The sequence below is a fragment of the Psammomys obesus genome, unplaced genomic scaffold (genome assembly GCF_907164565.1).
Source record: "Psammomys obesus unplaced genomic scaffold, mPsaObe1.curated_primary_1811, whole genome shotgun sequence".
NCBI classification, from domain to species: Eukaryota; Metazoa; Chordata; class Mammalia; order Rodentia; family Muridae; genus Psammomys; species Psammomys obesus.
Window position 1 is genome coordinate 6,155,018 of NW_026595981.1, and position 12,927 is coordinate 6,167,944.

At 55.5% G+C, this 12,927-nt stretch overlaps 2 protein-coding genes across 2 annotated transcripts in view; one reads left to right on the forward strand and one right to left on the reverse strand.

Moving 5' to 3' along the window:
* Window positions 1–337: 337 nt before the first annotated feature.
* Cdk5r1 (cyclin dependent kinase 5 regulatory subunit 1) lies at window positions 338–3,603 on the forward strand. Its single transcript, XM_055620542.1, has one exon. It carries the CDS (start codon window positions 484–486, stop codon window positions 1,405–1,407), a length of 924 nt encoding a protein of 307 aa, XP_055476517.1. The 5' UTR covers window positions 338–483; the 3' UTR covers window positions 1,408–3,603.
* A 1,406-nt stretch (window positions 3,604–5,009) lies between these two features.
* The window catches only part of Myo1d (myosin ID), a 294,625-nt gene continuing 286,707 nt past the window's right edge, over window positions 5,010–12,927 (reverse strand). Inside the window, exon 22 of the mRNA XM_055620037.1 lies at window positions 5,010–7,187. Coding sequence (XP_055476012.1) covers window positions 7,031–7,187 — 157 coding nt within the window. The 3' untranslated portion in view covers window positions 5,010–7,030. The remainder of the gene's footprint in view (window positions 7,188–12,927) is intronic.

The window sequence follows — 12,927 nt, forward strand, 5'->3', positions numbered from 1 at the left end:
CTGCAGAACCTTGGACAGAAGCTGAGAGCCGCCGCCGCCGCGCGGAGCCGCTCCGAGCCCCAGGGCCGCGGCGCGCATTGCGGAGGGCCGGGGACGCAGCGGCTGCGCCTGCCGCGGGAGCCTGCCTGCGGGTAAGCCTGCGCAGAGCGGGGCCGTGCGCGCGGCCTGCTCCGACTCTCGCTACGGCGGCCTCTGCGGCTCTTGGCCGGTGCCGCAGTGGCAGCGCGGGCCGGGGCTCGGCGGGGCCGCAGCCCGGGGGTTCGGGCCTCGGAGGTGCGGGCGGAGGGGCGCGGCACGGAGCCCCGCCCGGGGCTGAGAACCATCTTGTTTTCCACGCAGATCCGCAGGGCTACTCGCGTCGCGTCCCGGGAGCGCCTCCTTTCTCTCTGAGGCCGCCGCAGGCTCGGTAAGGCGTTTTTCCCCCTCCGGCCGGCAGGCTGGGCGCGCAGGGGCGCTGGCCCCTGCCCGGCGCGCAGTGGCACCATGGGCACGGTTCTGTCCCTGTCCCCCAGCTATCGGAAGGCAACCCTGTTTGAGGATGGCTCGGCCACGGTGGGCCACTACACGGCCGTGCAGAACAGCAAGAACGCCAAGGACAAGAACCTGAAGCGGCACTCCATCATCTCCGTGCTGCCTTGGAAGAGGATCGTGGCCGTGTCAGCCAAGAAGAAGAACTCCAAGAAGGCGCAGCCCAACAGCAGCTACCAGAGCAACATCGCGCACCTCAACAATGAGAACCTGAAGAAGTCGCTGTCCTGCGCCAACCTGTCCACATTCGCCCAGCCCCCGCCGGCCCAGCCGCCCGCACCCCCAGCCAGCCAGCTCTCTGGCTCCCAGACTGGGGTCTCCTCTTCTGTCAAGAAGGCCCCGCACCCTGCCATCACCTCTGCAGGGACACCCAAACGGGTCATCGTCCAGGCGTCCACTAGCGAGCTGCTGCGCTGCCTGGGTGAGTTTCTCTGCCGCCGGTGCTACCGCCTGAAGCACTTGTCCCCCACGGACCCCGTGCTCTGGCTGCGAAGCGTGGACCGCTCGCTGCTCCTGCAGGGCTGGCAGGACCAGGGCTTCATCACACCGGCCAATGTGGTCTTCCTCTACATGCTCTGCAGGGACGTCATCTCCTCCGAGGTGGGCTCGGACCACGAGCTCCAGGCCGTCCTGCTGACCTGTCTGTACCTCTCCTATTCCTACATGGGCAATGAAATCTCCTACCCGCTCAAGCCCTTCCTGGTGGAGAGCTGCAAAGAAGCCTTTTGGGACCGTTGCCTCTCAGTTATCAACCTCATGAGCTCCAAGATGCTGCAGATCAACGCCGACCCACACTACTTCACACAGGTGTTCTCCGACTTGAAGAATGAGAGCGGCCAGGAGGACAAGAAGCGCCTCCTCCTGGGGCTCGACCGGTGAGCTCCTGGAGCCGGCACCTCGGCTCAAGGATTCCATTCGTTTTTAAAATTTATTACTAAACGAATCGAGTTTTGTGTACAGTATGTGTCTAGCAGAGCCACCGAGGGTCTCTTCCCATGTTCTTTCCTTGGGGTTTTTTTCCAGCCCTTTCCAGAACTCTTGGGACTTTCGAACTCATGAACCTTGTGCAAACCCACGAGACACGTTCAGAGCCACTTAAGGCTGCTGACCACTCACTTTCCCGGACTAAGGGACTGACCTCCCCTTGTCACCTGGACCCATCCGGGTCCAGGGTTGATGAGGCTTCCCACTGTCCCATGGCTGGAGCTGGAGAGGGTCCTGTGGCTGGTGGCCCAGGAGGAATCGGCCCTTTCCCGGCGACTGTTTCATTCTCTCAAAGGCTCCTGGGGCCAGCTCTCCTGACTCAGGATCTTGATGGTTGTGAGGCAAGATCTCCGCTGCCCTGGGGCGTCCGTGCAGAAGCCTGGGGGTGGGTCTGGTGCAGAGATTATTGATGACTGTTGACCCATGCACAGCCCTGGTCTGCTGCTTGCTTTTTAGGGAGAAGGGCTTTCCTTTGCTGGCAGGATGGAGCTCCCTGCCCTGTCCTTTTGTCTATGCTCCCAGCTCCCGTGTTAGTGTTGGTTAATGAGGTGGTTTGCTCATTAGATTTCTCTCTCACTTTGGGTCCCAGCTGAGGGGGGGAAGTGAAGCTAGGGGCAGCTCCTTTCCTGAGTGAGTGTTTCATCTGAACAATGCAGATTAGTCAGTCACCCTGTACAAAAGCCAGGACAGCAGCAGGGACCCATGAGCAACGCTGCCTTCTGGGCATGTGGGTGTCCACGCCTGAGATCAAGTTGGTGCCCACCTAAGTGCTCAGGCCTCTTGCTGGTGCCCATGGCATTTGTCCTCCGAAGCTGGGGAAGGTGAGATGAGTGGATTCGGGTGAGGTGGTGTTGGCGTCGCCCACTCCTACCCCTTGTTGATTTAAAGCGGTTCCCAATCTGTTCGGCTTCTCCTGGAGAGGAAGCTTTGCTCTGTGCAACCTACTGAGACAGCTGCGTCTTGGAGACAATTTCAAGATTCCAGCGTGACCCCTGATTGCTTTGGAAGCTCGGTGACCGTCCAGCTAACACTTCCAGCTGCTGGGTGTGGTGCCTACCTGCCTGCTGCAGAACACACTCTGTGGACTTGACTGGATTCTCTTTCTAATTTCCCCAGACTGGTGGCTTGGGGTTTGGAAGTGGTCCAAGAGGAGGGAGCGAGTCTTCCTGCATGGCCCTCACTCCAGCGTTGGGGAACAAAGAGCAATGTGAAGATGCTACGGAGGATTTCCTCTTCCTGTCCTGCTCCCGGGGAGTGTTGGATTGGGGGCTACAGTGGGGAAGGCAGACATTATCTTACATAGGATTAGGCTCTAGGTGGCTGCCAACTCGCACAAGCACTACTGAAAAATCACATATAATGAAAAAGCTGTGAAATTGAGGTCTCGACTGAAGAGACCTGGAGCGGAGCCAGCCTTTCAGCCGACGTATTCGCAGAGGTGGGGAAGAGGACCTGTCGGGACTAGAGAGCCTCTCCCCAGTCCCTCATCCGGGTTCCTAGAGAGCAGATCCTGGGCCCTGGCATGATCTGACACGGAGCTGGGCAGGCCTTGCCGCAGCCTGTCTGTACTGGCTTCAAGTCGCCCACCTTCAGATCCTGCTGCCACCGTGACCCACACTGGGAGCCCCACGGGCGGCTGGAAGAGCTTCCAGTGTCCAGTCTGAGGAGGAGGGGGCGTGTGTTTGTAGCCTGCCAGCTGCTGAGGCCAGCCTGGAGCTGTTCCACTGAGCTGCAGTAACAGGAGTCCAGCTCTGCTGACGGTTTCCTTCTCTCTTTTTTAATTTTTTTAACTTTTGAGGAGGTGCATACTTCAGGAGTGGTCGGCGACTAAGGAAAGAACTCCCTCGTTCCATTGTGAAGTCCATGTGTCCTCTCCCCTTGCATCGGTCATCAGTGCTGTGTAAAGGAACAACTGATAGACTTGAGTGTTCGAGCAACGAACCCATCTGACATGCTGCTATGAAGACACTTTTAGAACAAACACACACAAAATAGAAAAGAAAAAAAAAAGAAAAATGTGAAAAAAAATCTACAAAAAAAGAAAAAAAAAGCCCCTTTTCTTCTCCGTTGCTTTTACAGTGGTACTGTGCATGCCAAGCAGGGGCATTTTGTGTCTTAAGAAAAATAACCTTAGAACAGATGGCCGCGAGAGTCATGCGTGCCGAGAATGAGCCACGGGAGCATAGTTCAGGATTGGATTTTTCTCTTTTCCTTGAAGGGTTGATATATTCTTTCCATGCAGTTATTAGAATTTAGTTTTGTTCCAGCAGTGTTAAACTTGCAATGAAAAAAAAAAATGTGCCATCCCCTGCCCCCAAATTATCCATAGCTGTACATCCGATACTGCTACTTACACACATGTGATGTATGTTTTTTTTTTTTTTTTTAGTGAAATTTTTTCTGTAGCTACTCTTTGACCAAACTGTGGATACTGTTAATATTAATTTATATTTGTCTCATTTTGTATGTATGTATGGTGTGTTTCTGAGTATGTGTGGTTTATAATCTGAAGAGTCATGAAGCTCAGTTTGGCTGTAATTTAATTCCCCTTCCCTTATTTTTATTTATTTTTGTACTGTGCTGATTCAATAAAATGCACTGACCATCCATTCTGCGGACCTCTTTGTGGACCCGCCATTTGGGAGCACGCTGGGGCACCTTTAGTTAGTGTATCATCTGCCCATGTAGAATTGGGTTAGTTTGTGTGGGTAGAGCGGTACAGTTGGGCAAAGGGCTGGAACAGACTTCAGCGATTGAGAAATCGGCGCAAGGGGGGAGTCAGCTTTGGCTTGGTGGTCGGGCAGGTTCTCCCAGGGGGCTTCCTTTGTGGGGTCACAAGACTAGCAGCTCAAGCCACAGGGGCCCAGTCGGGTTTAGGTACCGCTTGGTCAGGGTTGGCCATGTAAGTCCTGCGTGGGCACCTGGCCTTAGACTGGTGCCAAGGCTGCGCTCCCGCTTTGCCCTGGGCCTGCCTTGCTCAGCACCCTCTGCCCAAAGGCCAGCAGGGGTGGACAGGCGTCCTGGTGGCCCAACAGTTTGGCCTCTGAGGAATCTAGTCCTGGGTCTCCAGGTACGCTGCTGCCTCAGTCTCCACGTGTGGTCTGCCTGCCAGCCGGGAAGAGGGCAGCGAGACCCTGTCCTCTGCTGGCCCTGCAGCCGTTGTTGAGGGCCTGCAGCTTGTGATTAAGGCTCCTGCCTGCCTCGTCCATCCTTTGTGTGGACATGCGTTCATTTCAGAACCATGTTCCCTTAGGAGTCTAGAGTGCAGGCTTCAGAATGGCAGAAGAGAGTTCCGGATTGAATTCCAAGGCTGCCTCTTGCCTCTTCCCTCACACAGCTTGCTTCTTGCTCCCTAATTTTTCTGTTCAAAAGCCTTGGGCAAATTATTCCCCATGCTACATAATTTGTGCTTAATTTTCCTACCTTCTGGGATGGTAGCTGACTACATAAACTAAGGTTTCACTATTTTTCAATGATAAACATAACACCTTTAAAAATAAGATTTACTGCTTTATTGCTCTTGATGGTAAATCAAAATATGCTTTAGAAATAAAGTTAATTTAATGGAAAATAGGAATATATGCACCAAACCATAAACTGCATTTCATTAAATCAAGAGACCCCACTCCATGCATACAATCACTGTGTCCTCTCTCTTCCCCTTACTGTGATCATTCACACCCCAAATTCCAGGTCCTTCAGTGGCCACAGCCTGACTTGTAGGTCATGAGAAAGTGCTTTTTGGACAGGGCAGTCCTCGATGGAAGGTTCTGGCCTGGGCCAGGGGTCCCAGGCCACGTCAGAAGGTGGGAAGAGAGCCTCTGAGCTGCTGCTCTTTTGGCATGACCTGCTTGGTGTGTGTGAACACACTTGAGCATGTCTAATGTAAAGGAACACGCTGGGGCAATAAGTGGAAAGGAAAAGGTGAAGTTCCAGTCAGATGGTTCTGTCTGTGCCCACCAGCGATTGGCAACACTGGCTGGTGGCACCTCCGCACTGGGCGGGCAGCTGACCAGGCTTGGAGGGTGAGAAAGGTTCCCGAGGACAGCGCAGCAACAGGAGTCTCTGCTGCAAACTGCCGGCAGTGTGGAGGTCCCCACAGCTCTGCCAGAGGGGTTGTGAGAGCAGGGGCTGGAATGAGCTTGGTCAGCCAGGTGATCCCTCAGGCCCTGGGCAAGGCACAGGAGGTGGCACACGGGCACTTGGTAGGCTACGGTGACAGGGTGAGGACTGGGGGGCGGAGCCTGGCTCTGAAAGCCAGGAGGCTCCTGCTGTTTGCCTGGTACAAGCCTTCCCCGTTAGGCCTCCCCTTAGCAAACCTGGGCTGCCCACAGGCCTCCCTCTCCTCAGCAGCAGAGGATGGGAGCAGGGCTCTCGGGAAGGCCTCTGGGGCAGGCACGCTCTTTGCTGTGCAGACACTGGCGAGCTGGCAGCACCTTTCCCAGCAGGGCGCTGGGGCCGGGCTCCCGCGGGCAGGTGTGTGGTGTAGTGGGCACCCTGGCCTGGCCTGCAGTGCCAGGGCTCCACGCTCTCTGCTGCAGTTTTGTTCACTTCCCACCGCTGGGCCCTGTGTGCTTCGGCTCCCCACAAGTCCCAGGTCTCCAGTGAGGAGGAGGTGCAGCTAGAGGAGTTAGGGGAAGTGCTGGAGACGAGCGCTGCCCTCTCCTTGCACCTCCTTACTGGGTCCTGACAGTGTGGTCACAGCAGGAGGGACATCCGATTAGCAACCTGGCAATCTGCAAAAGAGAAGGTTAAGATGACCATGGACGTGGGCTGTGGAGTAAGCTCACTGGTCCTTGGAATAGCAGCAGGGTGTCTCTAGGGGAGAAGTGGTCGGAGAGTCCAGTTCTGGAACCTTGGTGGCAAAAGATCCCCCAGGGACAGGCTGTGGGAAGGAGGGATCCTCGCTGATCATGGCTGAAGGACGGGCTCCACAGATGAACCTGTTCACCTGGTGGTTTTGGCTTGTGCTGAGCGACTCTGAGCTAGGTCCCAAAGGCTGCAATCCTGTGGGGGAAGGGAGGCATCAGGTGGGGAGCACAGAGCAGGGCGGAGTCCTCTGCTCATGGGGGCTGACTCTAAATGTAGGAGACTGTGTCTTTGGCTGGAGAAACTGTGTCTTAGTTCTGCGCCACCCGTCCCTTCGCTGGGATCAACAGTGGCCACTGGCCCTTTGCCAACTACAGGTACCGTCCAGTTGCTTGTGAGGTGAGAAGTGGTCTGGCTGAAGTGGGGGCTGAAGAGGGTCTTTGGTTTCCTGAGCAGGGAGTATGGATAGCTGAGAGAACTGAGGCGGGGGCAGAAAGCCAGGTAGGACACCTCATGTGCAGGGCCTTAGAGAAGGCAGAGGAGCCCTGCCCAGTGGAGGCCCTTGAAAGCTGATTTCTAGTGGCATTAGAGGGCAAACAGCAATTAGCTGGGCTCTTGGGATGCTGAGCAGGGTGGAACACGTGTGGGAATGGAGAGGCTGAGGGCCCGGCCTGCCTCGTGCCCGACTCGGGCCTCCAAAGTGCAGCAGTCAGTTTCCTGGCACACTGAGGATGAAGCCTGAGCGGTTCTTGGTGAAGTCAGGCTGCGGCTGATTCAGCCGGGTCTCCACAGAGACGGTGCATTTCTTCCCATGCAGGCTGCACTGCACCGGGTTGGTGACGTTCACTTGAAGGTGGCGCTTCTCACTGGAATGGAAAAGATAGGCCAGGCAGGCAGTGAGTGGGCAGATACAGAATGCTGTGGTTTCCTTGGCAACCCCCAGGGCCCTGCCACTGGCCAGGCTCCTGTGGGGTGGCAGTATCAGGGTTCAAGTTGCTTTCTCCCCAGGTGCCCACAGAAGCGGGGGGGGGGGCAGAGGAAGGGGGAGGAGAGAGCGGCACTGAGGTGTGTGCTGTGGCCACTGCTGGCCAGGCAGAAGGCCTGCTCGTGCAGGGAACCCTGTGTGCCCATGGACCAGGGAAGCAGATGTGGTTGCACCATGTGCCAGCAGGATTGGACTGAGTCACTCGGGCATTAGGTGTTCCAGGACAAAGAGTGTCAGGGCTCTGAATCATGACAATTCTGATTGCCAACAGGGAGACTAGGATTCCCCCTCGCCACTCAAGGAACGGCTGCCTTGAATCCAGCTGGTTATCTGTCATGGAGCCTGGCTGTCAAAAGTAGATCTGAGGTTGAGTCCTGGGGTACAGTAGGGCTGTGGTCCCAGTTACTTGGGTGGTTGAGTCACGAGGATAGTGAGTTCAGGACCAACCTGGGCTACAGAATGAGTTTACAGCCAGCCTGGGCAACTTACTGACACCTTGTCTCAAGCTAAGAACTGGGAAAGTACTGGAGATGGAATAGCTCGGTGGTAGAGCTCACGGGTGTGAGGGTCAGGGTTCAATCCCTAAAACTACCCAAACCAACCAATCAAAGCAGGTCTGAGCTCACCCCCGCCCTGTGAAGGCTATTCCCACAGAGCCTGGACAGCCCTGCAGATGGTCCCCCCTGCCTGGCTGCTGGCTGCTAGCTCACTTCCTGTCCACCAGGAGAGCCACAGCCCGGGCTCGTCACTGAGCGGGTCCAGACCCTGAGGGAGCCCTCTGGGGGATTTCGTGCTGCGCCCTCCCTGCTGGGAAGTGGGAGCCTTGCCTCCGGCAATGCACACTGCTGACCGTCCTCGAGCTGCTGCTTATTTTAAACACTGAGAAACGTGTAAGTAGGCTGGTACCTAAAAGTGTGTGCACACGTGTCAGCCCATTCCCTGCTCCTCAGCGTGGGCTGCGCTGCGTCAGTTTCTTTGAGTTGGGAAGAGAGAGAGAAAGGTTTGCTGCTTTAGGAGCATCCAGTTAGGATGGGCTTCAACAATTGGTCTCTCTCCCTCCTAGGGGTTCCTTCACTGTTGCTGCCGAGGCTGCGTGTCAGAGAACAGGCTGGGTCTTCTGAACACTGCTGGTCTCCTGGCTAAGGGAGTTCCTGGCCCCGAAGAAGGAGTGCCCATTGGCCATGTAGGAAGCCAGGGTTGAGGCCAGCACTCGCTGAGCCCCACCCAGGCTGAACAAGATTTCCCTGCATTGGCCAAGCACTGGTGGGTCCAGGAGGCTCAGGTGCCTTGGTGATGGGTCAGACTATGTGGCATGCTACCGATCCCAGGGATCAATGTGCCAAGCATAGGTGCTTCCTGCGGTTCTGGCCCAAGGGCATTGGTGTCCAGGGACACTTGGTGGCATGTTCCATAGAAGGCCCCAGAGTTGGAGAAACTGAGGTGCTGTTTCCTACCTGCCTCAGTAGCCATGATCCGAGGCAGCAAATTGGAACAGGAGAATCATATGAGCATTAAGTATCAAATACTTAATGTCTCATCAGCCACAGCTAGAACCTGGGCTTAGACAGTTATTTTAACCAGAGTTGGACATAAAAATAGCAGAACCCCTCAGAGGCACTGACTCAGGCTCTTTTCCATTTTCTAGAGAGTCAGGGGGTCAGACACGAAGGTTAGATGCATGGCCTTTGGCTGCAGTAGGCTGTGTGTGGGTCCCCTGTGGCCTCACACTGGCCCACGGCAGGTAAACCCTCAGAACAAGATGGTCCCAAGCTTGCCCAACCTGCCTGCCTCTCCTGTCAACCCAGATCTTTTGGGTCCCACTCTCCTCAAGTTCTCTGGGGGCCGGGAAAGGAGAAGCCTGGCCGGGAGCCACAGCCTGCCTCCCCTCCCTGCTGGGGCTGGTGGAGAGTATGCACACTGGGCCTCTCAGCTTTGCTGGGAATGGGCTCCAGAGAGGCCACACTCGGTGTCAGCTGGAGAGACTAATGTGCAGTCCCCAGCACGGCTGCCGTGTTCGTTTGCTGCTGCGGTGGGCCCTCCTGAGATGAGCCTTCTCAGCCTAGTCCCTTGGCCAGGGTGTCATCAGCCACAGTCTCCCCTCCCCCGTCCTTTTCTTTTGGGGGTTTGGTGTGGGTTAGGTGGTGGGAATATAGAGGCTGGAAGAGCATCCCTGGAGATGTTAGGACTTCATCCTGAAGGTAGAGATTTCCTGTCACTCCCCTGCTTTCCTTCCTTTACTCTTCTTGTCCCAGTCAGCCAGTTTGTCTCTAAGTACTATGGACAGAAAGCAGACAGAGGGGGAGGAGGAGGACAGTCCTTTCTCAGGGACCTTACAGAATTCCACTTAGCAGAACCAAGCCTGAGAGGCCCAAGCACACCTAGGGCCCCCGAGGTTGGCCTTCCTCCCTTCCAGAGGACGCTGCTGCTGGAGGACAGCCCTCTGTTAGGAGGAGGGCGGGAACCAGGGAATTGGGCTCTTCTGCACTGTGGTGCACACAGCTCTGGGCCCCCCTTTCTCCGGCAGGCCACCATCCCTGTGCCAGCCTGTGGTGGCTCCCCACCTCCCACGGAGGAGCTCTCTCCTTGGCCAGGAAAGTGCTAAGCATCCTCTCCCTCTCACGGGCAGTGCGGGGCCTCAGCCTGCCCCAGGGAGCTGGCTGGAGTGGCTGTTTCCTGGTCCTCTAGTGACATGGGAAGTGGTCAGAAAAAGGCAAGGCACAGCCATAAGGAGAGGCTCTTCCTCACTGCCACCGCCAGCCCTGTTTCTGGGCCTGCCAACTCTGCTCCCAGCCACAGATTCTGTCTGTGTCAGATACTCAACTCCCAGCTGCTAGCACTCCCCTCAGTGGCGTGAGAAGCGAGTAGGACTTAATCAGGAAAGAAAGGGTGCCTCCACATCCCTCCCTCTTCCTCCCTCTTTTTTCTTCTGAGTTGAGATCTAACTATGTGTAGGTCAGGTTGACTGTGAACTCAGGCCTCAGCCTCCTGATGCTGAGGTTACAGGCATGAGCCCCTGTACCCAACTCTCCATCCTAGGGTAGGGTGCCCTAAGCCCACGAGGTTGCTTTTGATTCATCTGATATTTAAATACACGGTTGGGGCTACAGGCCTGGATTCTGGTCCTACTGGCTCTTGGGCTTGCCTCAGCCCCCATGTATGAGGGAATCTATGCTTCAGTCACTCTGTGGTGAGGACAGGTGAAGAGTTATTTCGTTGTTGTCATCATCCTGCCACCTGCTCTCCAGCTTTTACTCAGTATTTACCTCAAGGTGCTGAGCCCCAGAAGCACAGAAAGTCCGGGTCTGGTTGGAGACAGGGTTTTGTGTACTGTGGCAGGCTGCCCACCCTCCCGGGTCCTGAAGTCTGGTGACCAATCACAAGGCTATTTAGAAAGACTTGAGCTCCGTCTATGGGAAGCGGGCACTCTCCACTTTTACTCTTCCTTTAGGCAAGTGCTAAGAGCAGCTTCCCCAAGAGCTGGCTAGGACAACCATGTTATCATAGCTCATAAAGCTCATAAACCACACGGCTGCTTCTGTTTTGAGCAGCTCCCTGCCTGGTGCTATGCACCCTGGGTATTCTCAGCTGACAGGTGTGAGGACCCTTATGCCATATGCATGGCTTTACTTTCTGTGTTTGGAACCTCACTGGTTCCTGGAGGGGGAGGGGTCTCAGAAGGGCTGGAAAACTGTGCCTGGAGGTCCGGAAGGGCTCCCACTACAGACCAGTAATTCTAGCCAGGTTATTGGTCCTGGGCTTACTGAGTCAGCGTGCTATCACAGGCCTCAGCCTCCCCACACTTCAGACTGCCCACTCTCAGCACTTTGTCCATAGTCACTCCAGCCTCATAATGAGGGGTCACTGCGCTCAACTGGCCATGATCCTCCATGATCCAAAACACCCACTCAGGAAAGTCATTCCCGAGGCAAAGTGGCCAGATGGCCTGTGGAATGGGAGAGTCCCAGGAGGCAGGCAGCTCCAGAGAGAACGTACTCAGTGTTGTCACTGTGAGACATGGGATGTCCCCAGGCACAGCCCTGAATGACCTGGTGTCCAGCCATCTTTGTGAGGCTGCTGTGGGGTTCAGGAAGAGGGGGTTGAGTTCATAACGGAGTGACAGGGTGGAGAGGAGAAGCAGCTCTGGAGGATACTGCTGGCCACCCACCCACCTGCCGCACGCACAAAGGAAGAAAGCAGGGCTTCAGTTGTGCAGTTTCTCAGTATGCCAAACAGTCATCGCATGGTCGGCCTAGCAATTCCACGCCCAGGTGTACTAAAGAGAAATGAGAGCAGGTGTTCAGACAAGGCCTCTGTACATCGATTTTCACAGTAGAGGTATTTACAAAAAGCAGAGGCAACTTACTTGTCCCATCAGTGGTTAAAGGGATCAACAAAGTGCGGCATCCATTTACTGGGATGTCACTGCTGACTGGACTCAGCAGTAAAAGGTGCAATGTACCAATGTACCAATATAAGGTAATGAACTTTGAAAGAAGGCAGCTCTAACGGAAGACATCCTCTAAGACCCCATTTCAGGAAATATGCCCACGAGACATGGACAGAGACAGCGTAGCTTAGATGTTGCAAGGGGCATGAGGGAGGGGTGAGGTGGCGGGGCTGCTTGGGTTTCCTTTTGGAGGGGGAGAAGTATTGTAGAAGTAGACAGAGGTGACGGCTGTACAACACTGTGTCCACAGTGGACGTGGTGTTCCGTGTGGAGCTTTCGACAGTAGGTTTGGAGGACAAAAGGAAAACATGGTTTTAGGGGAAGTCCTTTTCTTTTTCTTGCTCTTCTTCAGTTTACTTTGAGATAGGTGTCTCTGCGTATCATGGCTATGTCACCACTGCCCAGCTTTTAGGGGAAGTTCTTATTTAAGTTCAACCAAAGCTGGCTGAAGGGCAGACTGAACATGTTGGCTCACAGAGTGAGGCTCTGTCTCAGAACAACAACCAAATCAGCGAAAGGTTTTGTGTGACCCTGGAGCTGGTACAGTCCCAGCAGGACAGGAGAGTGGGTGCCATGGGGCAGAGAGCAGTGCCCCGGCTCTGGCCTGAGTCCCAGTACACACTGGGGTCTGTATAGAGTCAGAGTGCTCCCCTCACTTTAACAGAGAATAGAGAGGGAGACACGCTGTCTCCCTCTGATGGTGTGCCAAGCCAAATGACAGCTGCGGAGGGAGGCTGGCTGTGGGGGAGGGGCCTTTCCTCCCCAGCTTCTGTTACAGGATTTAGTGGCTCAGCAAATTGTGGTATTTGGGGACTTTCATCTCATGTCATCTGTTCTCAGCCATCACTGCAGGCAAATGGCCCTTATCAAGTGACTTTCTCTCCTTTCTCACTTAGACTCGCATCTTCTGATCACTAGAGCTGCTGTGGTAAGGCCGGATCAGCGTGAGGAGACCACATGGCCCAGTGCTAGGCATGCACCCGCACGCACTGCACAAAGAGGACAGCCACGTATGTCCAGGAGTGAATCAGCCCAGAAGAATGGCCCTCCTTGTTGAGGCTCCTGGTCAGCTGGGAAATGCAGTCGCTAGACTGAAGCAGATCCAAGAGGGTGGCCCCTGAGGGGTTGGAGGCAGCCCGGCCTGGCCAGCATGGAAGTGGGGTGCAGCACTTGG